The sequence below is a fragment of the Electrona antarctica genome, assembly GCF_951216825.1.
Source record: "Electrona antarctica genome assembly, chromosome: 22".
Classification (NCBI taxonomy): domain Eukaryota; kingdom Metazoa; phylum Chordata; class Actinopteri; order Myctophiformes; family Myctophidae; genus Electrona; species Electrona antarctica.
The window spans coordinates 11,276,263-11,302,640 of NC_136805.1; the positions used below are offsets into that span (position 1 = coordinate 11,276,263).

The following is a 26,378-nucleotide window of genomic DNA, read 5'->3' on the forward strand; positions in this document are numbered from 1 at the left end:
ACTACTATTATTATTATTATAACACGGGTTGGTTCATTGATCTAATAAACTGTGGCTCTTTAAGAATCTAATGTTCCGATCGTAAACGTTGCACCCCGTTCTAGTCCCGAACAGTCTCGCGATACCTTACTCCCAGTGGCGGCTGTGTGGCCCCCTGTCTTAGTCCGCACGGAGTTGTTTCTGACGTTTGAATGAAAAACAGTGTGCATTACCTCCACTTCGCACCGATGAAATAATGGCTTCAGCCTTGGAGCAGTTTGTGAACAATGTGCGGCAGCTCTCCGCTCAAGGTAGGGACACTAAACTTGACCTAAGTTGTCAGACGAGCTGGAAGTACTAGCTAGCATGCTAGCTAGCCATATGCTAACCAGTGCCTTGCCGATGCTAGGCAGCCAAACTACACAGATCCTTCTTTTTTGCTTTATCATGTAAACAGACTGATTAAAATGCATTTTCGGGACGCGAGACTTCGCCAAAGTATCCCCAAAGGATGCGTTATTACACGGGTGTGTCATGCTATACGCTGGACAACGTAAATTATTGAAAATACTTATAAATCATACTTTTATTTTTTTTATCTAGAAAATAACTGCCTACCGGTAGTCCCGCCCTAGCCGTACGCCATTGGCTAGGGAGAATTATTAGCGAATGTTATTGGTCTAATGTGTAGTCTGTCAAACCTAATGCATCGCCTCTTTTCGCTAATGTTGCAAGGCCTTGACAGGACACTTGACCGCCCGATTTATTTTTACTGAAGTCTGTTTATACTCTGAGTCTGCCACAGACAAACCATCATGATACAAAACCCTCAAATCATTTTGTACCATTCTATAGTACCAATGCTCCCATTCGCAAAACATCATTCTTTCATCACTCATTTGATCACTGAAACGGTTCAAAACTTACCCATTTAGTCCCAATTTAGTTCTTCTATTACATGTTGATGGTACATCTCAGTATGACTAGTACTACCACAGTTTTGTTGGACATGATGATGGCAGTACTGATCATATATATTCTTAATATGGGATGGCATATCTGAGTGGTTTACATCATAAACAATACACATTATTTTTCCATTGTTATGCAGATACACAGTCAGATACACAGTTATGCCTATCTTCCATGGCAGGTCAACAACGCTTCAATTATTTCCTGTTTAGTTAACCGTCTAGCATAAAGAATTGATGGAAATGTATTTCCTCTGTCTCTGACAAAATAGAAATGAGCATAATTGTGCCATATAACTACATTTTCAGATTAAATATTGTCAGGTCTGTTGGCATTTGCCCAAAACGTTGGGTGTCTCATTTGAAATCAGCCCAAACTTTGAGAACCACATTAACAAACTTTTTCAGACACATTACATCATCTAGGAATATATCCAGCATCATCAGATCAATTTTGAGTTTTAAAGAAACCAAACTCACCATACATTAATACATGATGCTTTTATTTATTCGGGCCTTTACTATTTTATTGGTGTCTGCAAAAACACCCAATAGGCTCCAAATTTTACAGAATGTTGATGCTAGACTTTTTGTGCCTTTTAGTTTATTGATAGTTACAGTGAAGACGGAAAGAGGGGGAAAGACATGCAGCAAAGGTCGTCATGAACGGGACTCGAACACACAAGCCAGGCCAGAGCCTATGTGATGCTAGACTTTGAACTAAAACCAGGAGAAGAGAATATCTTACTCATTTAAACTTTACTACACTGGTTGCCTGTCTATTTTAGGATTGATTTGACCTGGTACTTTAAAGCACTTCATGGTCTGGCATGTATTTAAATGTTGTAGTTATTAACCTATGGGAATATGCTGATTGAACCTGAGTTATGAAAACAAAGGAACTTACCATTGCTGTCAGGCAATTTATCGATTGGTCTTTCCATTATTTAAAAGTCACTTTTTGGGTCAGGATTCTAGGAACAGATCAACAACAATATTGTGACATTATTGAAGAAAAAATACTATGCGTGTGAAGTTGACAGTTGATACGAGAACATCAGACAACAAGAGTATTGCACAACGGGTGGTGCGTGTATTCCAAACTTGAATCGTTCCTGACTTGCATGGCCCCAGAGTAGGCCGGGTGGCGTCTAGTTAGTATTACTAATAAGATGGGCAATAAAGGTACTGCCTGCTTAGGGCTCATCTGTGATTATACAGGTACATGGTCAGTCAGACACAAACAAAAGGATGATTTAGTGTCTCCAGTCTGTATTTTTCATCAGATTTCTTTTTCCCTGCCTTACAGGCCAGATGACTCAGCTGTGTGAGTTGATCAACAAGAGCGGGGAGCTGCTGGCCAAAAACCTGTCCCACCTGGACACTGTGCTGGGGGCCCTGGATATCCAGGAGCACTCCCTAGGAGTGCTGGCTGTGCTGTAAGTATCCCTCCCCCACACACACACAGTACACACACACAGGTATTTATTCTGCTATTCTTTTATATATATATAATATATATATATTTTTTTTAGTGGTCAATCCACTGCCAATACATACCATCTTCTTCATGCCAACATTTTTGTTAATTTGTATAAAAGCTTTGAGCTTGCTTGTAGATCTGCTCTTGTCACCAAGAAAAACCGCTGTGCACCGGAGTATAAATCACAAGATAAACGGCATAGGACAGGCACAGGAAAGAAGCCTATGGCAGGCTTTGTAGATCAGCAAAGAGTAATACTATATGGTTTAGGTGTCTAAAGAAATGGTAGCTTGAGCTTCTTGCTACTTGGTAATGTTAGAAGGCAACATTATGATTTGTGAACACACCTATTAGTGTGTTAAATATATTGTGCAGCCTCATGCTGTGTTCAGTTCAGACCACCAGCGAACAAAGCAACAGGCTACTGTCCCTATCATTTTCAATCGAAGACAGGCAGCAAAATTAAGCTACAAACTAGTGATGCACCGAATATTCGGCCACAGAAAATATTCGGCAGAAAATGGCTAAAAATGCATTTTCGGCCTATTCGGTTTCGGCCCGAATAGGCAGAAAATATATCACCGAATAGTGTATGCAATTAATGCATTCAAAAGAGCAGAATAAATGTTTTATGGACCCATAATAGTGATTATTATTTAAGTTAAGTTTTGCCATAACCATTTATTTTGCCATAAATCGGGTAGCTTTAAGGTACGGCCATGACAGCAATGGTAGGAAAAAAGATACATAATATTAATCATATTCGGATATTTGGCATTCGGTTTTCGGCCAACTGTTTCCTATATTCGGTATTCGGTTTCGGCCAAGAATTTCCCTTTCGGTGCATCCCTACTACAAACTGACACCCTGCATGATGGGTGGTGGTACTTGCTTCAAATAAAAGTTGAGACCAGCTCAACGTTTTTCATCACCTCAAAGAGACATGGTGAAAGCGTCAACCAATCACAGTTTTGTTTCACCATTTCCACCCCCCTTCTCTCTCTCCACTATTCCTGTTCTTGGAAGAACTGAAATGGAAGAAAGGCTCATTCTTAACTAGTTCGCTGTGCTATTTAAACCTACCATCAATTACAAATGTCTTCTTTAGAGCATCACTTCAGCTGCAACTTGGAAATAATGTAGCGGCCATGCTTCGCTGTCTTGTAGCTTTGTCTCCACTGCTTGCTGCCCCTTCCATAATAGTTTTTAAACCAGATTTACATAGGAACTGTCGTTCATTTTATGTTGAACCTGGGGTCAGGACATTTATTTTTGGCTTAGGCTTGTCAGTGGTAGTTCTTGCCGCTGTTCTAGCCCATAATTTAGTTTAATTTAGATGTTCCCTGATGCCTTCTTCTTTCTGTATCTGCTCTAGACCAGATCTGTTAACAGCAAACTAAATTGATCCCAGTCTAATTCACATCGCTAGGAAACGCATCTGAATAGGAAAAAAAAAACATTGACCCAGGTTACTCTGGTCAAATTGAACCCATTTAGGACTGAGGGTGATAGATACATTAGCATGTACATAGCAACAAGAACCCCAAAAGGGGTTCCTGTTCTGAATGGGTTAAAGCTAAACATCCAGCAAATTCTACAAATGCTTAAGAAATAGGCTAACTAATGTTATGCAATATGCACTGTAAGTGGCTAGGGATGGGAGAATATACAATATAATTTAAAAACACAATAATTGTATTGAAAAAGTATCACAAATGTTGATAAAAACTTCTTTCATGGGGGGGACCCTGGCGCAAAAACATTGGATTTGAACTTATGGTGGTCCTCCGCCAAATCCACATCAGTTTTTGGGTCCTTGACATGTTGAGAACCACTGCTCTAAATCAAGCAATGCCACTGACAAGCTGATAGTAAAATTATTCAGCAGCAAGATATAGTTTGTTTGTTTCTTAATTTCCTTCTTTTTGTGTGTAGAAAGACACAAATGATAATTTTCTGGCTAATAAATCATGATGTTAACGTTTTTAATTTGCCACATTTGTTTAGCCAATTATAGGGTTATAACACCATATGATTTATTTTTTAACCCACCAACCCACCCATATATAAAGTAATTTACACCTCCCTGCTTTATTTTGTTTCAATGCCGGTCTTCTCTCTATCACTGCAGATTTGTGAAGTTCTCCATGCCAAACATCCCTGACTTTGAAACGCTCTTCTCCCAAGTCCAGCTCTTTATCAGTACCTGCAATGGGGAGCACATCAGATATGCAACAGACACTTGTAAGTGTGAGCACCTGCAGAAGCTTTGCAAGCTCCTTCCACCTGGTTTAACCCATTTTGGGGCGGGAACCCCTTTTGGTGTTAGCATTATGTTATGCTTTAGCTATTGAAAAATAGCAGATCTACAAGCTCATATCTCGCCACCGAGTGGCGCGCTACGAGCTTGTAGGTCTGCTATTTTTGAAAAATCGAAGAACGACTGCCATAGAAACATAGCTTTTTCAGAAAACTGTCAGGATGTAGAAGACATTTTTAGAATCTGATCACAGGTCAAATGGGTTTACCACATTAACCTTAAAAAAATAGCAGCTCTAAAAGCTCACGCGGCTCACGAAGCTTGTAGATCGGCTATTGGTGCTATTTGTCTCACGACAAAGTAGGGTATAAGTGGTTAATAAACATGGCAACAACAAGCTGGTATTTACTGTATTCACAAAATAATGATACAGATACCATTGGATACTGGAAATAATTCAGAAACTTAACTTTGGTCGATTATCAATAATAACAATTTGTATTGTATTTTATATTGTCGTCTATTAGTCACCTTTTACAGCAAGGTATAATTTGTAAGGATCGTGCAATCATGGAATAAGCTAAACGTGGCACCCCCCGAAGATTTCCAAAATCCCTCAATATGCTTCTGTTGGTAATTCCTCTCGTTTTGAACGACCTGCCAGCACAAGCAGGCGTGTGTGACTGGCACCTCAGCATGAGTCCTGCAACTTTGACAGTGATCCGTCTGTGATACCGTTGTGCAAATCTTGCCTGTAAAATTAATGTATGAAAGAAAGCCTATGGTTCCTCAGCGAGGGTGAGGAACCGGTCTTCTTGGTCTGTACCTGGGACTGCACTTGATGCTTGGAGCATACACAAAGTCAACAAAGTTGCAGTACCCATTCTCAGGTCCCATTCTCAGGTCCCAACAACAATATAAAATACATACCAATTGGTATTATTGAAGGGGACAAATAATTGGCTAAAATTAAGTTTCCGAACATTTGTTTTAGGAGTACAGGGTTGGAAATCGGTTTAAAGGTTAAAGGTTGCAGAGAGCAGTAGTGTTCAGTGTTCCGCTCACTCAGATCAGCCAACGCAGGGAAGCTGGAGGTACCTTCACTAAAAACGCCGGGACAACGCTCCACACGTCCCAAACTCTTCTCCCTTCTGGCTCCAAAACTATGGAATGCACTTCCCATTGCAGTCAGAACTGCAGCCTCACTCCCAATCTTCCGCCGTAGTCTGAAAACCCACCTCTTCAGACTCCACCATGGCCCGTAGCACTTGCCCTAGCCTAGCCCCTTAGATAGCACATTATGTAGACTTAGATAGTATTTTAAACAGACTTATAGCTTGTTATGTAGACAGCTCTAGAATTGCACTTTATGTAGTCATAGCACTTTATAGTACACATGTATAATATATTATATAGTATAGTATGTATAGTTTACATAGATACTCCACTGTTACGTTCTTAGTTTACGCATGATTCATGATAACTACTTTTTATACATGTGATGTATGCCATGCTTTTTGTTATTGCTTAATGTAAGTCGCTCTGGATTAAGAGCGTCTGCTAAATGCCTAAATTGTAAATTGTAAATTGTAAGAGTTTATCAAACCATACATTATTAGAAATTAGAATCAAATAATGTAAATCAATTAAATTAATTGCCAATTCATGATTTGTGCTTTATTCAAATCAGTTTTTATCAGATGTTTTTGATAGTAGCCATAAATGGCCTACTAGTGCGCAAGCAGAGCGCGCAAGTACTATATGTCGATCAGTATCGGGTGGATTAAAGGAAATGCCTCTATGTATATGTAATTTGTAAGTTGATTAGCGGTATACTGTGGTTACTTTGCGTATGCCCCGTTTGATGTGTATGTATCGTAGCAGCATATGACGTCGGGGTATAACTGGTACAACTAGCTTTCAATGATGACTTAATAAAGATGTGGATTAAAGGACTCAATTCCAGGGTGTAATTGGTTTTCGATGATGACGTAATGACGATATGTTTTAGTGTCGGGAGGATTAAAGGTAATGCCCCTATGTATACATGTATGTAATCTGACACCACTGCCATATCAAGCACAAGTAGTCATTACGTCATACGCTGGCACGGCACATACACATCAAACGGCGACATGGACGAAAACTATTACTCGCTCTTCTTGCGCAAGTAATAAAAGGTGTATTCTTGCTGCAAATATCATCCCATGTGTGCAAGTTGAAGGTAATTGTCTTCCTCTCTTCACAGTTGCTGGTCTCTGCCACCAGTTGACAAATGCCCTCGTAGAGCGGAAACAGGTGGGTGTGGACAGAAAGCCGTGACATGAGATGGCAGCTTCTATTCTGACTCGGCACATTTTGTGCAGTAACATAAAATGAATCTGCTCTAATGGCTGGTGCTGGAAGAATTCACCACTCTTGCATTCTTTAAATATTTTACTGCATTTTAAAGTGGGGCCAATGTCTTGCCCGTTTCATTTGTGTTTGGACTGTTGTTCAAAGCAGAAGCTGAAGCTGTAACTAATTGTCTTTTTGTCATCTTCTTTGTCATCTCAGCCGTTGCGGGGTGTTGTCGTCCTAAAACAGGCAATCGACAAAATGCAGATGAACACAAACCAACTTACCTCAGTTCATGCAGACCTGTGTCAGGTGAGTCTCCGCTCAGGGGCCTCCGCCTCACCTCACAATGAACAATTCTGCCAAACATCCTGTTTGTTTTTGAGAGGCGCTAGCCCCTCCTATGTCCAGCTTTCCGGGTTTGCGTAAACGCAAACATTGAGACAATTGAAGATGGAAAAGTGAGGACGCAAATTGTGATTGTGATTTTCTTGTTAGGGTATTTGAAGAGCTTGAAACATCACATGGTCCTATGAATTATATTAAATTACTATGGGATCATTTTCTAAAGTTCAGACGTTGCTCTTTTCTTTTGATGGTGTTACGCTGTCCAGTACTGAGCATTTATCGTTTTAGACGTGAGTTCTTTAACACCATATTTCGGTTGTGCACATAACACCACTTTGCTGTTACAACCTGATCCAATGGAACATCTGTGATAGGAGGTTGCCATTTGTAACCTTGATGGTAAATGTCCTCTGAACAACCTACTAACTTCTTCAGGATTTTAGTAGATTATTACAAATCTTACAGGAATCTATGTATTGTATCCCATGATTGTATTCCAATTCTTGGGGTCACGATTTGATTAAAAAAACATTCTCAATTCAAAGTTTATTTTCAGTTTTAAATGATTCTCGATTCCCATTCAAGTTTATCCCTTTTCATTCACAACACTTGCCAATTACATAGACATTGCTCTGAAAATATTTATTGTTTGATGTTAAATTATTAGGCTTGCCTGCTGATCCTTTATGACTGACATTAATTCAGTCCATTCACATTCTCAACTTTCCACATCCCCCCAGTCTGTTTACATTTGCAAATGAGTTCAAGGAACACCCTGAGGAGGGTGAACAAGAGGGTTCGAATCAAGTGTTGCTGTAGATTTGTGGACCATATGAATTAATAATTAATCTAGCCTAATCCACATCACTACAATTTCCATAGATACCTGTCCACGAGGAAGCAGACAAATGCAAGCATGCAACTATATTTCATGTTTTGTGTCGTGTTTTGTCTTGTTCATTCAATGTTTGGTTGATGATGTACACTGCACAGTAGGTTCATTCAATCTGGTCTAAACTCCAGAAGCTTGAACGCAACCTTTCCGTAGATGGCAAAAGGCTTATTTCATGTCGTATTTCTTTCCCTTCTAATTTGCGCTCTCTCCCATATAGCTGTGCTTGTTAGCAAAGTGTTTCAAGCCGGTCCTACCCTTCCTAGAGCTGGATATGATGGACATCTGCAAGGAGAACGGAGCATACGACGCCAAGCACTTTCTATGTTATTACTACTACGGTGGCATGATCTACACGGGTCTGAAAAACTTTGAAAGAGCACTGTATTTTTATGAACAGGTAGGGCTTGCTTACTTGTATCGTTATAATTCTGCCTATATTATATTTGTTCTGCAGTGGATATTTGGATAATCAAATTCCTCTCCTCTCCTCTAGGCAATAACCACTCCAGCCATGGCAGTGAGCCACATCATGTTGGAAGCCTATAAAAAGTACATCCTAGTGTCACTCATACTCCACGGCAAAGTGCAGCAGCTGCCCAAATACACCTCACAGATAGTAGGGAGGTTCATCAAGGTAGGAATAAAATCATAAATGTGGGATGGAGTGTTAAGAATTAAAAATATCTATCTATCTATCTAATATCAAAACAGGTGTCGCTTTCTTAGTATTAGAAGTATTTGGATGTTTGTGTGCATAAATGTTTTATTCACAGATAGTAGGGAGGTTCATCAAGGTAGGAATACAATCATAAATGTGGGATGGAGTGTTAAGAATTAAAAATATATCTATATCTATCTATCTATCTAATATCAAAACAGGTGTCGCTTTCTTAGTATTAGAAGTATTTGGATGTTTGTGTGCATAAATGTTTTATTCACAGATAGTAGGGAGGTTCATCAAGGTATGAATAACATCATAAATGTGGGATGGAGTGTTAAGAATTAAAAATATCTATCCATCTATCTATCTAATATCAAAACAGGTGTCGCTTTTTTAGTATTAGAAGTATTTGGATGTTTGTGTGCATAAATGTTTTACTTCATAATGGTGATCACTATCCCAATTGTCCATCTCTCTGTTCATGATCTGCGCCCTCAGCCCTTAAGCAACGCGTATCATGAGTTGGCCCAGGTGTACGCCACCAACAACCCCGCCGAGCTTCGCAATCTGGTCAACAAACACAGTGAGCAGTTCACACGAGACAACAACACAGGCCTGGTCAAGCAGTGTCTCTCCTCCCTCTATAAGAAGAACATCCAGAGGCTAACGAAGGTGGGTGATGACTGGGAGTGGAGTTTGAGGATGTTTCTGTTTGTGTGAGAGTTGCCATACTGCAACAGAGGTCAGTCCCCGTATGCATGGGGCTTTTTAAAGTGTCCTATAGCAAGGCATTGAGTAACTGTCTACTTATTGTGTAGAGTAATTTATCTAGTCGTGCCAAATTACTACTCATTACCTACACATGCATGAGAGTATATATGTATGACGTTAAACATTCAGCCATGCCTAATTACCTCTACCATACGCAGTTGGGGTGCTTTTCAGTGAAAGGGTGAAATCTTATTGTAGTTGGATCATCAGATTTTTATCCCAACTTAATTTCTACTCTTATACTGGGAGAAGTTGGGATGTGATAGTGGGGAGATCCTTTTGATTCTGGGAAGCAGAAATGCATCTTAAAATCTCTTCTCTGATTTTCCTCCCTCTTATCTTTGTTCAACAGACTTTCCTGACGCTCTCCTTGCAAGACATGGCGAGTCGAGTGCAGCTGTCAGGCCCGCAGGAGGCTGAGAAATATGTCTTACACATGGTGAGTGAACGGGCCCTGAAGGAGCACTGCATGCAAACACATTATATATGATCATAATCTTGGTTGTATGAGCAAGTAACTCAAGGCTGACAGTAATATTCAACTGACAGTACAGGGGGTAAATATAAAGTAAATGATGCTCGGGCTACACTGGGCATATTCCGTTTGTGGAACTTAAGTAGCACAGTGTACTGCATGTACTCCGGTACTCTGGTGGGGGGACCTGTCAGCAGAGATTGTTGGGCAGACGGAGTAAGACAGAGGTTCGACATCCTTCCGGTGGGGGCTCCTCACTGGAAGGTGAGGCAGTAGGATACAACAGCAATGACAACACTTGGCATAACGACTAAATTGGGGAGAAAGGGGTAAAAAGCCACACACACAAGTGACTACCAAAGGGATTGTTTTGTTCAGTCAGAAAATAAACACATTTTCTATGTTTAAACATTTGGAACTTTTGCGTGCAGATTGAAGACGGCGAGATCTATGCCAGCATCAACCAAAAGGATGGTATGGTCTGTTTCCACGACAACCCCGAAAAGTACAATAATCCAGCAATGCTCCACAAAATCGACCAAGAGGTGAGGAGGGGCCGGTCATTGATAATAGCAAATCTACAAGCTCGCAATGCATCGAGACGCATTGTGAGCTTGTAGATCGGACATTTTCACTATTTTGGGGGAATTGAAAGTAGTTAATGTCTGAGTTTTATAAATGTTTAACCAATACAAATATTAACAATGGCTTGTGACTAAACAAACTACATTGGATCCAATGGAAAGCAGGTTATTTCCTGAAAAGTAATAGTTATGGACACCCGACAGCGACGTAATACTGCTAATGTAGTAAAGTGTTTTTTTTTTTACTTTTGCTTTCTCTCCACAGATGTTAAAGTGTATAGAGTTGGATGAGAAGCTAAAGTCTATGGATCAGGAAATCACAGTAAACCCACAATTTGTGCAGAAGGTAGGGACATTCTTACCAACAGTTCTATTACACAATTCTTTACACAGCATTGTTTATAATACACAGATGAACAGTTCTATTGCATTATTCTTAAATATGTAATGTAAAAAATATAATGGGTCTGATGGTCCAGAAAGTCGTCATATTTTTTTGTGAAGGTCTTATGTTGTCATTGTCCCTTGGCTTTATTCTATATAACATTCCAAGAAGGGCCAATGCTATGCCAGTTTTTATTTTCATGAAGGATATGTCTTTTGGAACTAAACTCATACAGTATGTTGCTGTGCTGGTAGTGGGACTCGGGTTTGTATATGGTTGCACTGGGGAAATCTCTCTATATTGTGCAAGATTCTCTGTAAAATAATGTGTTTTCCTGGGTTACTACATGCATCTGATTTAGACTAGGCTGAACTAATAGATTCTGTACCTACATTTACGTTAGAGCTGTGGCCATTAATTTTTACTTTAAAAGCAGAAATAATCATTGATTTTTATTACACATGTGCGGCATTTTAAACACTAAAGTACATTAAGAAGCAATGTTGCAATAGCAATAAAAGTACAAAGAGTTCTTTAACATACAAACAAATGGAAACGTAAGGGAAGGATAAGGATTATGAATGTGTGACTAACATGTCCCCCTCTGCATTTTTCAGAGTATGGGGACAGCGGAGGACGATGTCGGTAGCAAAACATCAAGTTACTCCTGAGAGGCGTGACTGGGGCAGAGGGGGGGCTAGAAGAGAGAATGCCATCGCCACCCAATGCATTCTCCCTGGGAAGACTTGGCTTTTTTTTTTAAAGGGCAAAAACAAACAAACCAACAAACTTTCTAATGCATATGGACATCGGTCAAGGAAAAAAATCTAAATGTGTGGAATGATGATGACGAAATTGGTTCTGCTTTCCTTTCTTCAGTATCTTGAGGATATCATTCAAAACAAGATGCTTTACAAGAGAGAAAAAGAAATACATTTTTGTCAGTGTTTTATTTATCAATGTTCAGGTGGGGGCACCACTGCTGCATTAACAGAAACCACAATAATAAAAACTGGACTTATTTGTTCAAATATGTGTGAATTAGCACTGTTTTTGTTTTGTTTTGTTGTTTTTCTTCTCCGTTCTGCTGCATGATGGACATTCATATAGAGGGCGGTCGAGGTAACTCATCTTATGGCTTGGCAACGGAATAAATCTGATAAGTTCTACTGTTGTAAAATGTTCCCCTTTCACTCCTTTTTCAGTCACAATGTATATATCTAAAATAGCCAGTGTATATGCACGCACTCGTGAGTCGTTGCCCTTGAGACTAATACGCAGATCGTGGGTGGGTGGCTCACTCTGGTGCACTGTTTTTGTAAGTTTGTTCCGCTAGAGGTCGCTCGTACACTGTACAGTAAATTGCTTTGACGGGCTGTTATTTCAACAAGTAAAAGTACTTAAATGAAAACCAAACTGTCAATAACTGTTGTTTGGGAGCTTGAGCTTTACGATTGTCAGATCTGTTGTAATAAATTGTTTAAGAATATTGTTCTGGAATCTTAAGTTTGTGCAGACGGCATCACATTAAACAGTGAATTAGATGTGAATGTTATGAAGCTATATTATTCCAGCCTATCAACGGCGTCCGACGGGCGGATATTGTGTGCAGTGACTACAGGCCAATCCCGATGCAGCTCCCACAATGTATGGGCGGGACTAAAAGCAACTAAAGAAAGCTTAACGAACGTCAATCAAATGCAACGCTCGATTGTCATTGGCTAAGTGTTGTCCAATGAGGCGGGACTTTGGAAGCTCGCCGTGTAAGCTACTGTTGAAATTCCAATGCTAAAACATTTGAGCTAATTGCTAACCCGTGTATTTGAGAGGAATATTGTGGATGCAGCACGAGTGTGGATTTTACATGCAAATGAAATGAGTGCATCCGTGGGGCGGGATTACGCACAGAATCGCCTTGATGTTTGCTGCTGCGTGCCTCTCTCTGCTACTGTAACCAGGACATGTCGAACTCAACCACATCATAGGAACAATCATTAGGTTCTGTTATTGAACCAGACCGGACTGGCTGAGGGTCTCTCATGGGGTCTGGACTGGAGCACAACGCTTCTGCCTGAAGGAACGGTTGTGATCCCCGATGCTGTGTGTCAGTCTGCCATCATGGGTCCCGCAGGTTGCCCGCATGTGAACGCCTTCAAAGTGGACAACAACTGGAAGCAGAACCTCCGGCTCATCTGTCAGTGTTTCGTTTGGAGCGGCTCAGTCGAGACGAGAAAACGCAAGGTAACATGAAAACAAAAACGTGATCCATCATTTCACGCACGGCCCGGAGGGGCGGGGAGGGTGGTGGTGGGGGGGGGGAATGAAGCTCTTCAAATAGATGCAGCGAAAGACTGCACGCGCGCCGCGTGCGTGTGTGTGTTTGTTGACAATGACGCCTCCCATAATAACATCCGACATTCAACGCACATACGCACTATACTAGAAAGTGCTCGTTTTCCCCCCTACATCATATTCATCAATCACCATACCGGTCTAATTAGGAACTGAATCAAAATGTACTTCATATATTACAGGAACATTGTCAGTGTTAACTTGCTGGTCAGTCACAAATCCGTAACTTTTATGTCGTATCCGGGATTTGAACCCGTGTCTGCGCACTAGAGACCATTCTGCCTCAGGGGAGATAATGCACTTGTCGCTTATGAGCTCAGGGCATAACTATACTCCCTGCCAACCAGTGGGTGTCCGACCCACTCAATGAGGAGTCAGAGTAGGGAGACTTAACCTGGAATCCAGACTGACTTCGATTAATTGATTCAAATTTATTTACACTTTACAGTATGTAGTTATGTACAGAAGCAATGTTCACAGCTAAAACGTCAAAAGGTTAACACAAAAAGCTAAAAGCTTATTTTCATTAATTGTGGTCCCATTGACTCACTGACTTTTTCACTCCATGGGACAATCCAAAAGAGGGGTCTGGGGTCATGGGCCATGGCTAATATAAGTGAGACCATCTCTGCAGGTGTGCTTGTTATTGCAACATATTCTACCATGCAGATGAGTAAAAAGGGGAAATGTTCAAGTTTGACTTGAGTTATTCTTGACACAATCTATCAAGCTATCAAATTCCTTCAGTTGTGTAATATAGTTTAGCTATGAACAATGCAAATTTAAATAAATAACATTAATACAAAATGTGTATATATTCCAGTTTAAGTACTAGTGTACATCACCAGAATAATCTCTAACCAATCTGTACATCATTGTGATTTCAATAGGTGAAGACCCAATACTTTTAAGCTAATTGGCTTGATGGTAAAATAGTAAAAACATAGTAAAAACATTTTCAGCAAATTGGCTCCTCCGGTGTCAAGGGTCCTTGAGCAAGACAAGACACTGAACCAATGGAGTTATATATCACACTGAACCGCTAATTGCTCCTGATGAGCAGGTTGATGTCTACTAGGGCGGTGCAACAGTTAATTGAATTAATCATGAAAATATTGCTAATTCCATAAAATAATCAATTTAGGTGGAGATTATTCATATCAATTCTTCCCTTTTTTAAATACAGTAGCATAACTGGACTGTGACCTCTTTCAACCTGGTGTCCCTATTTTGACCATGTCGGTATAAAAAAATAGTACAGAAAATATCGGATCTACAAGCTCTGCCGTTTGTGCATGATATTGTTGTGTAAGTGATTAATCGATTCATTGATATATAAAAAATATCAATATGAAAAATATCATTCCATTAATCAAGCTTCAAATACAAATTTAGAAATTAAACAAAGGGGTCATACATTTTTAGACTACTCATCGACCATGTGAAATTCCAGTATAATATGATAATTATCAGCTGAGGCGATACACAAACTGGTTGGAAACTCCCTCCTGTCAGGTGAAATGAAGCGGCTTGGACTCCTCATACATTGAAGGAAGCTTGAGGTCAGTCCGTTGCTCTCCCCAGGTTGCCAGAGGGAATGTAGCGCCCAGGATTACACTAGTAGACAATTGACACTGGGTGAAAAAAGAATAAAGGATTATTTTACAGTGATGCACGCACAGGAATGTGGCTATGTGTGAGCTTATGTACATGTTCAGGAGGAGATGCATTGTCCTTCCGTCTATACACACACTGCAGACACTGCTGTCTATCTAAATGAAGAAAACGGACCAAGGAGGCTATGCTGTCCAACAATAAACACAACAGCAGTCCTTCACTCACCCTGCGCCAACGCTGACGTGTGGCGTCAGTAAAACCACATTAAAGTTGTCTGTGAGAGCGGCCCCACCACGGATCATAAACCCTGTGATGCTGGCTGGAAACAGAAGGTTTGCTAGATGAATTTCCAGAGCTGAGCTCAGCGTCCACCTGGCACCACCAGCTGTTTAAAATAAGAGGCAGTCTGACTTCAGTCTGTATTGCCACACCACAACATCATGGAACATGCACCATCTGCGTGCGTGCGTGCGCGCGCGCGCGCGCGTGCGTGCGGTTATTCAAGCGGGTACTGTAGTTATAGCCTATATGTCTATAGTCTCTAAACTATGTGTACTATGCTGCGTGGCTCCACATCCGGCATATGGTTGATGGCAGATATGCTCTTGTGTACACAGTGCAAGTGCATAGCTGCATGTACATTTGGGGTTCATGTGGGGTTGCTCGATTATGACTAAATCAATAATTTTGGTCAGTATTAAGATAAATATTTACTTAACAGAATCACTCATCGACTTTAAAAACATCCCAAACAAATTGGTTGTATTACCATGTAATGCAATGTCTGCATGCACTTATTTAAACCTTGGCCACATTTGGAGTCATCATGATTCATACGTCATAGATATGTCATGATGGACAGCTCGAATGACTGTCACTCACAGGCTGGCAACATGAAGTCTGAGATCCACATTGAACTCAAGCTAGAGATCCACAATGGAGCCATGCCTTTCCCATGTGGATCACAATGATTCAATGTTATTCCGCCTACAGTCCCTCTCTATCCCTCTTTCCATCTCTGGTCAAATAAAATGGTAAATGGTGCATTTATATAGCGCCTTTATCCAAGGCGCTTTACATAGATTGTGCATTACATTCACCATTCATACACCGATGGCAGCGGAAACCATGCAAGGCACCAACTAGCACATGGGGAGCAATTAGGGGTTCAGTGTCTTGCTCAAGGACACTTCGACAGTAACTCTGGGGGAGCCCGGGTTCGAACTGGCAACCTAGCGGTTCCCACCCAGGCACTCTACCCCTTAGCCACCGCTGCCCGTTATTTTATCCTGGAACCATGGCTTCTTTGGGGAGTCAGGATAAATGGAGTGCAACTGGATAGACATGAGGGATGGGTGTCGGTTATATGGATGCAGGGATGGATGGATGCATGGATGGGGAGAGAACACAGACGGTCGTCGGTTTAATGTAATTCTGTTTGGGTCATTAGCAGCATTTTCTGCTGATACTTTGAGTTACTCCAAAACCGGTGCACAGTGTGCACTGTTTTGTGACATTTTGCTTCTGTGTGTGTCATCAGCCTGCATAAAATGGATACCAAAATGAGCTAAACCCCTTATGCATAGAAATGTGTAGAATACAGAGACAAACTCTGAAGAATATGTGATGTGATAACAAACAAATGTATGGAGGTGCGGTAGACCTAGTTTAGCTAAACATGGTGTGTAGGAGAGGATGTTTTATTCAGGAAATAATTCAAATGTATTATGAAAATAATAATAAAATTAAAACGCTTGGCTCCAATGATAAAGTGCTTTTATTCCACCAGAACAATAATTGACTTTTCGAGCTACTTAGCCTTAGTAGCAAGCACACCATAGATTGTTGCTACATCGCATCCTGTGGCTGTGTATTGGCGTATGCAGCCGTATCATATTCTATTCTATTTCATATTCTATTTTTTAACTACGAAACATGCCTATTTCTGAAATGGTACAATACTGTAAATGTTTAACTAATAATACATGATGCATTTTGTATTATTTTATTTTATTATAGCATTTTATGTTATAGATGGACCCGGAGGGAAATTCAATGTGTGTGTGTGTGTGTGTGTGTGTGTGTGTGTGTGTGTGTGTGTGTGTGTGTGTGTGTGTGTGTGTGTGTGTGTGTGTGTGTGTGTGTGTGTGTGTGTGTGTGTGTGTGTGTGTGTGTGTGTGTGTGTGTGTGTGTGTGTGTGTGTGTGTGTGTGTGTGTGTGTGTGTGTGTGTGTGTGTGTGTGTGTGTGTGTGTGTGTGTGTGTGTGTGTGTGTCTCTTTCTCTCTCTCTCCAGGCTAAGTCATGTATCTGTCACATGTGCGGGGCTCACCTTAGTCGTCTGCATTCGTGTCTCCACTGCGTCTTCTTTGGCTGCTTCAACAAGAAACACATCCACGATCATGCCAAGAGCAAACGCCACAACCTGGGTAACACACACACACACACACCCTCTACAGGAGTAGAGTTTATGTTTATTTTAGATCCCCATTAGTCACTGCCTCAGCAGAGACTATTCTTCCTGGGGTCAGATTACAAACAAAAAAAAAACGTTTACAATACATTAAAATAAATACAAAGTTTAGCAACACAAAAAATAGCAAAACATTTTGAGCAAATATTAAAACAACAATTAAAGAGCAAATAGCCTATACAGTATGCACATTCATGTACATACCAAGGACAAAAACAATTATCTTAAATGCGAAAGTTATATGCATTAAAAATACATTAAAAAGTACAGTACATACAAAATCAATAGAATATATACCATGAAAACCAGAAACACACAAAGAGTTCTCAGAGAGCAGGTGTGTGTTGGTGCTGCAACTCCATTATGTGTGTGTGCTTTAAAGACGGGGTGCAACAATGGCCTTTTGGGGCATTTTATTTAGAAGTTTCACTGTAATGGTAAGCTGTGTTTCAGAACCAATCGGAGCGTCGCATCCCTTCAGGCTATGGGACGTAGCTCCACTACATGCATGATGCCTAGAGTGACGGAGAGACGGGCAGCAAAGCTTGTGACTTATTTCTAAACTAATGTTTTCAGATACATTTTAGCGTGCTGATTACGTTTTAAACGAGTAATGTCTTTATGTCATCTTGAATGAGATTTAAACTGGAGTAGTGCTGTAATCAAAACCAGGTGTGTTTGGAGGAACGTGCAGCAATGGGAATAAACCAGTGAATGAAATCAAGATGAATTTTTATTCATGCGGGCCTCAAAATGTCATCACGCAGCATAGCTGGGTCTGAATTCGTTAAAATCGTGCACTTGGTGACAAGTTTTTGATTTTTGGTATGGTGGTAGGTATGGTTATAAGGTTTTCAAAAACCATCGCAAACGAGTTGGGAGCGCCCCCTAGTGGTCCGTTTGCAATGAATCTAATATTAAATGGGTCAGTATATGGTTATAAATCAAAATAATTGATAAGAGATTTTCCAATGGATTCTATTAGTATTGGGTGTGCTAAATAAAATACTAAAAAAATAGGAAAAAATAACTTCTGGAAAGGCATCATTTTCAAGATGGCGTCCACGATGGCTGCCGGGAGCTTAAAATGCCTATAAACTGGGATTTAATATATAAAAAATCATAACAATTATGCAGTTGGTGACAAGTTCTTGATTTTTGGTATGGTGTTAGGGATGGGCATAAGGTTTTCAAAAACCATCGCAAACGAGTTGGGCTCGCCCCCTAGTGGTCCGTTTGCAATGAATCTAATATTAAATGGGCCAGTATATGGTTAAAAACCATAATAATGGATAAAATAAAAAATTCAATGGATTCTATTAGTATTGGGTGTGCTAAATAACATACTAAAAATGTAGGAAAAAATTACTTCTGGAAAGGCATCATTTTCAAGATTGCGTCCACAATAGCTGCAAAATGCCTATAAAGCTGGGATTTAATATGTAAAAAAAAATAAAATAATTGATAAAATAGATTTTCCAATGGATTCTATTAGTATTGGGTATGCTAAATAACATATACACATTTTGGGTGAAAATAACTTCTAGAAAGGCATCATTTTCAAGATGGCGTCCACGGTGGCCTCAGTAAGCTTAAAATGCCTTTAAACTGGGATTTAATACATAAAAAACCATAACAATTATGCACTTGGTGACAAGTTTTAGATTTTTGGCATGGTGTTAGGTATGGGCATGAGGTTTTCAAAAACCATCGAAAACGAGTTGGGCTCGCCCCCTAGTGGTCTGTTTGCAATGAATCCAATGTTAAATAGGCCAGCATTGGATTCATTGCAAACAGACCACTAGGGGGCGAGCCCAACTTGTTTGCGATGGTTTTTGAAAACATTATGCCCATACCTAGCATCATGCCAAATATCTAAAACTTGTCACCAAGTGCATAATTGTTATGATTTTGTATGTATTAAATCCCAGTTTATAGGCATTTTAAGCTTACTGAGGCCACCGTGGACGCCATCTTGAAAATGATGCCTTTCCAGAAGTTATTTTCACCCAAAATTTTAATATGTTATTTAGCATACCCAATACTAATAGAATCCATTGGAAAATATATTTTATCAATTATTTTGATACATTTCTTGAAAATGATGCCTTTCCAGACGTTATTTTTTCCTAATTCTTTAGTATGTTATTTAGCACACCCAATACTAATAGAATCCATTGAAAAATCTCTTATCAATTATTATGGTTTTTAACCATATACTGGCCCATTTGATATTAGATTCATTGCAAACAGACCACTAGGGGGCGAGCCCGACTTGTTTGCGATGGTTTTTGAAAACCTTATACCCATACCTAACATCATGCCAAAAATCAAAAACTTGTCACCAAGAGTATAATTGTTATGATTTTGTATGTATTAAATCCCAGTTTATAGGCATTTTAAGCTCCTGGCAGCCATCGTGGACGCCATCTTGAAAATGATGCCTTTCCAGAAGTTATTTTTTCCTATTTTTTTAGTATGTTATTTAGCACACCCAATACTAATAGAATCCATTGGAAAATCTCTTTTATCAATTATTTTGATTTTTAGCCATATACTGAACCATTTAATATTAAATTCATTGCAAACAGGCCACTAGGGGGCGCTCCCAACTTGTTTGCGATGGTTTTTGAAAACCTTATAACCATACCTACCATCATACCAAAAATCAAAAACTTGTCACCAAGTGCACGATCTTGTTGATTTTGGACGAATTCAGACCCAGCTAGCACATTTCTGTTCAAAGGAATACAATTTAGATTTTTATGGACTTTTGATGTAAAAAATACACACAAGCGGAATGTTTGAAAAAACGTTTTTTCATTTCCCTACGTCTTTAAAACCAAACATCAAAAGAGATGTAATGAATACCCTCTGCGGGTTAATTCAACACACGCACACACGCACGTACACAATATGCCATCAGTAATTCCTTCTCTTCCAAAACAAAGGCAGCTGAAAAGCTAATTATACAGGAGAGAGTTTTAATGAAGAGCCAGCCTCTGACACTTATAGCACAGAGGTGTGTGTGTGTGTGTGTGTGTGTGTGTGTGTGTGTGTGTGTGTGTGTGTGTGTGTGTGTGTGTGTGTGTGTGTGTGTGTGTGTGTGTGTGTGTGTGTGTGTGTGTGTGTGTGTGTGTGTGTGTGTGTGTGTGTGTGTGTGTGTGTGTGTGTGTGTGTGTGTGAGGGAGATTGGATCACAGTAGGAGTTACATGTGCATGCCTCCATCATGCATGTACGCTTTGCTCTTTTATATTTTAACACTTTATAGAAAATGACTACACAAAAACAAGTACAAGCAGTAATCCAGTTTATTCTGAGAATGAATAGTGTCATTTTGAGTATCCAACATCTATCGCGATGAATGATCCAGTACAATGACATTTCTAGCCATGGTGAGACTACATGTGGTTATCAGGTGCTGTCCAACAGATTAGATGAGAGTGGTAACCCACCGTATCATCAGAAAAGAGTCTAAACTAAGTATGCACCCCTGCATGGTCGCCCCTGGACATACAGAAAACAAAACGCAGGTCTCATTGAAATTAATTACTAAGTGCGTTAATCGCTGCTTATCTGAAAGGACCTTAAAGGTGTGGTCAGCCCGCAGCTGATGGAGGAAAGGAAAACGGACTTTGTGCTCAATTGGTAGGCCTACTTGCCTGACCGGGCAGGTCTAGACAGGTTTTACTTGCTCACAGCAGTTCTTTTTTTATTATTATTATTTTTACCCCGGGCATTCGGCCATCCTAAATGTCAGACGCTAGTTGGTACCTTGGATGGTTTCCTTTGCTGTTGGTGTGTGAATGTCAGGTTGAAGCCAATGTACTAGCTTATATCACTTTACTTTTATGCAAACCACATCTTACCACAATTTTATCACCATGACACTTTTATCACTGTCACACTAGTGTCAGTTGTGTCACTTCATTTAGCTGCTAATCTCATTAAACTCATAACTGCACACCAGGGGGTAAGAAATGAGACTACACACACTATGCACACAGCATGTCTGAACTCACACACACACACACACGCATAGTATCACTGGAGAACCAATCGTGATTGAAACGGTTCTTAGGGCTTGGGTTTTGGAGCAAAGTTATATTCTTCCACTGCAAATTTCCCCCGGAAGTGCCGTTCTGCTTAAAATCAGTTGCATTCTGAACCCGGTTCCCCATAATAAAAAAATGGGACTAGATATTCTCAGCAAGGAGATCCGACACTTGAAAAGTAAGTACATTGGGAAACTGCACAGTTCTAAATAATAATAATATAATATCCTTTTGACTATGGTGAGTCTGATGTATGTTATTGTAAATCTGTGACATACGTTTATTTAATGATCAATAAAGATTTGCTGGTGGAAGAAGTATACAGCTTCCACTAGTAGATGCACATCTTTATACTGTATCTGCACTGTGTCAGAAAACCACCAAATGTCATCAGCACTCCGCACTTAGAAGCAAGAGTTCCTCTTTCAGTGTGTCAGTTGAGAGGATGTAACGATGGTGGACACAGTGGCAAGAAAACAAAAATACATCTGGGATTGTCTTTTCCCCTTTGGCAAGAATTGAAAGGGAGGATGATGAAAGTAAAAGTAATTGTTTCAATTGTTGCAAATTTGTGTTTACAAGCGGCCCAGCGGGAGATATTAAACTTGTGGTCTTCAGGCTCAGCTAGTCTGCTGTAGTACAGTCACCCCCATTGACCTCTACCCCTCACGGGGAAACATGATCCCAGACATGCCCCTGATGTAAACACCTGAATCCCCCGGGGTTTCCTGCAGGGAAACCAAACATCTTTAATTCAGACAAAGGGGAATCCCCCGTTTACCAAGAACACTATTATACTTCTGGGCTTTAGGCAGTAGCCACGGCTTGTCTGAAACTTGCACTGGTTGTAATGTATACATTGTATACTTCTTCTACAAGCAAATCTTTATTGATCATTAAATAAACGTATGTCACAGATTCACAATGACATACATCACTCACCATAATCAAAAGGATATTATTATTGTGACTGCAGGTCGCAGTTTCAAGTGTCGATCTCCTTGCTGAGAATATTCAGTCCCATTTTTTTTATGGGGAACCGGGTTCAGAATGCAACAGAATTGGATTTTAAACAGTGGAATTCAGCAGAACGGCACTTCCGGGGAAATTTGAAGTGGAAGAATATAACTTCGCTCCAGAACAGACATGCTGTGTGTCGTCTCTTTTCTTCCTCCCTGGTGAGCAGTTATGAGTATTAATGAGATTAGCAGCTAAATGACACAACTGACACGTGTGTGTGTGCGTGTGCGCGTGCGTGTGCGCGCTCGAAGGAAAAGGGAACGATCTCAACAGACAAGTGTAGGCATAATTAAGTCGTCTTCATGACCCCAGTGGAATTGACCTACATCAGACTCCACCCTCCTTCGTCTACCCTTCCCTCTGTGTTTTTGTTTTGTTTTGTTTTGTTTTGAATCATCCCATTAAAAAACAATGTTTTAGCTCCGGCCTCAGCAGGTGGAGTCTTCACTTCCTCTCTAGCTCTCTCATGTTTTCTTCTTTCCTTGCCACCCTCTTGTGCTGTTGTTGTTGTTGTCTCTTGCTGCCTCTTGCTGGTTGTTTTCATCTATATTAACCAAGCCTCCAGAACGGCTGTCCAACTGTGAAGCTTCGCTATCCTTTATAACTCTATGATATTAGCTCAAAATGCCGCACTGCGACACATTTTGAGCTTGTAGATCTGCTATTTTTGATACGACAGTATATGCAATGTGGCCCTCTGGAGTGAGTGTGGAACTATAGTGGCCCTCTGGAGTGGAGTGAGTGTGGAACTATAGTGGCCCTCTGCGTCTTCAAAGTTGCCCACCCCTGATTTAACAGACAGGAAGCCAGTGTAATTATCTGAGAACTGGAATGATATGGTCCACTTGCTTGGTGTCGAGCAGCAGCGCTCTGAATCGACCTGCAGCTGTCTGATCGATTTTGTTATGGAGACTTGTAAAGAAACCTTTGCTGTTGTCGAGGCTACTGAAGATGAATGCTGCATGTACATGTTTGCTGAAGCATAAGTTCTTAATCCTTGATATATTCTTAATGTGATAGTAGGCTGACTTTGTAAACTGTTGAAATCCAGGTCAGATTCCATGATCACACCAAGAATTCTGGCTTAGGTTTAGGTTTTTAATATCACCGATTGAAGCGTGTGAAGAGTGTTCTCTCTTGACCTAGTCGTTCTCTCTTGCCTCCCAAAAAAACGTTTGTTTTGTCTCCGACGGTTTTTGCACATCCAATGGTTTATTTGGTTAGTAGCCTGAGCTAACGCTAGACCTTTCTGGCCTAGATGGGAGGGCCACGGCTCAGATTTACACACCCCCACCATTGGTTCTTAGACGGTGTGGTGGGTTCTTTATGACCTGACTCCGCCAGATGGGGCAGCAGAGAGTACACTGGGTTCCCCCTCCTGCTCCCATCTGGGAACTCTCAGGCAGACTTGATGCCCGGCCACAAAACGGCCTGGCCAATCAGCAGCAGCTTCTAGCAGCAGCTTCTAGCTTCTAGCTGCTGCTGATTGGCCAGGCCGTTTTGTGGCCGGGCATCAAGTCTGCCTGAGAGTTCCCAGATGGGAGCAGGAGGGGGGAACCCAGTGTACTCTCTGCTGCCCCATCTGGCGGAGTCAGGTTAGGTTCTTTAGCCATTCTCCTCATTTTCCTCGCATAGCCTCGTTTGAAGTTCCACTGGTAATGATTTCCTCACGGTGTTATTTTGATGGGTGCACACCGCTCAGAGCCCTGACGTCACATATTTGAAGCGACGCCTACGCGGAAGGGTTGACTCCCACGTTTAGGCCAGTGCAGCCCATGCGTAAATCCAGGCTTTCATTTTTCGCGCAGACGAAATTAAAGCCTGGGGCTATTTGGTTAGTGCAAAGAGTGCCTGTATTGGACCATATTCCCCTGTGGTATAGTTACGTAAATGTGTGTGTTGCCTGCATAATTATGGTAACATATTTAGCTGTTTTCCATAATGTGAGCCAGTGGGAGCAGAAGAGGCCCCGGAATGGAGCCTATAGTGGTATGGTATGTCATATAATTTCTGTCTGCTTCGGTGCAGTTGACCATGTTGAATGCAGCACTGAGATACAGCAATATTAAGACCGAATTTCTGCCACTTTAAGTCTGTGTTTAAGTGGATGTCATGTCATAATGAGGCAGTTGAAGTCACATCTGACACACTCCCTCGCTGCTGTCTCACACCGCTCTGAGAAGCAGGGCCCTGAAGGCCGGTGGCAGGAGTTCAAATATAGTCTGAAATATTGTTGCTGCTTCAACATGGAGTTACAATGTTACTGCCCGAAAGTCCGAAACCAATGGATTATGAGCTTATGTCTGTCATGACGATGCTGTAGCGTGCAGGGATCGTGTGCAGGTTGAGCTCAAAGCCATAATTTGTGCTTTGCCATATGACTGTCACTCTGTAAAAAATAAATGAACTGTAAGCCAGGCATACTGTGCCTTCATGAGCATGCACACACACACGCACGCCCAAGTACGTTCATGTAGGCATTTACATTCGCACTCGGGGCGCACACACACACACACACACTACATACACTGCAGTCTGCTCTCAAAATTCCTTTGCTCAAACTTAGTGTCTTGGATATTTTCTTTCTTAGTTTTGTATTGGTCACTTTGTTAGATTCTCTGTTTCTCCTTTACGGCTGTTATGTCTCAGTGTTATTATTGTCCTGTATTTGCTGTTACTGACTTTTTACTGGTTAAATAAAGGTTAATTAAAAAAACTATTATATCAATTCTGTGATGTAGTCTGGGATTGTGGATGTTGTATAATCGTGTTATGGCATTGGGCATGTGTTGCCTTTTCCTGGTTTGAATCACTTAAGCCTAATTTTATACTCTACAAGCTCACACAACGCATCACAATACGGCATGATGTAATCTGCTATTTTCAAAAATTCAGGAGCGATGCAAGTTGGGAACGATGCACGCTTGGAATGCATGCCTCACCTAGTTCTGCATTACCCATTAGTTCGTTTCAGAGTACCCATTGTACCTGTTTGTGTCCATGTTATGCGCATATATGGCATAATGGCTACATCTACAAGCTCTCAACACATCGCAATGTGGCTCATTGAGAGCTTGTAGATCTGCTATTTTCAAATACAAAAGTGGGAAAATTGGGAATATTGTAGAATAATTTTAACAATACAAAATATTTTCAGATGAGAGTCTGGCTGTGACCAATAGCATATCAGTTTGGGGGTCCCTGTCATGAAATAGTTTAAGAACCACTCCACTGCTGTAGTAGTATGTAATGTCCTCAATGGGTTGTTGCTGCTGTGGTTATTAACCCTTTATTAATGGTGAGGAGACCAAATACGATGTTTGAACTACGTAATTGTAAAAGGTGAAAAAGCCCTCCTATATTCTCTCCTTTCCTTGCTTCACCTTTCGTCCTCTCTCTCTTCTCCTTCCCAATCAGCCTTTCTCTTCTCTTTTCAGCACTTCTCTCTTGTCTCCTATCCTCTCCTCTCACTTCCTCCTCCTCACCTCTCCTCCTTGCCAGCCCCGCTGGCCTCTCCTCTCCTCTTCTCTCTCCTCTCCACACACCTGCGCAGGATGACAGAGTCAGGCTGTCATGGCAACAGCAAACACTTAGCCGCAGGACGCAATGAAAGATAGGAGGAGGTGGAGAGATGGGATGAGAGGGAGATTCTGAGAGAAACGGAAGGTATATGGACGGAGGAGAGGAAGGAGGGAATCAGAAGAACGGAGGCAG

At 40.9% G+C, this 26,378-nt stretch overlaps 2 protein-coding genes across 3 annotated transcripts in view; both read left to right on the plus strand.

The window, feature by feature from the left end:
• The first annotated feature begins 100 nt into the window (after positions 1-100).
• cops3 (COP9 signalosome subunit 3) lies at positions 101-12,640 on the plus strand. Its single transcript, XM_079492829.1, has 12 exons — positions 101-290; positions 2,260-2,389; positions 4,565-4,677; positions 6,942-6,991; positions 7,250-7,342; positions 8,491-8,670; positions 8,767-8,907; positions 9,433-9,606; positions 10,058-10,144; positions 10,612-10,725; positions 11,030-11,110; positions 11,767-12,640. The coding sequence occupies exons 1-12, from the start codon at positions 236-238 to the stop codon at positions 11,818-11,820; spliced, it is 1,272 nt and encodes a 423-aa protein (XP_079348955.1). The 5' UTR covers positions 101-235; the 3' UTR covers positions 11,821-12,640.
• A 290-nt stretch (positions 12,641-12,930) lies between these two features.
• Positions 12,931-26,378, plus strand: part of usp22 (ubiquitin specific peptidase 22) — a 29,993-nt gene continuing 16,545 nt past the window's right edge. For both annotated transcript variants that reach the window (XM_079492827.1, XM_079492828.1), the window contains exons 1-2: positions 12,931-13,390; positions 17,412-17,544. In XM_079492827.1, coding sequence (XP_079348953.1) covers positions 13,268-13,390; positions 17,412-17,544 — 256 coding nt within the window. In that variant the 5' untranslated portion in view covers positions 12,931-13,267. The remainder of the gene's footprint in view (positions 13,391-17,411; positions 17,545-26,378) is intronic.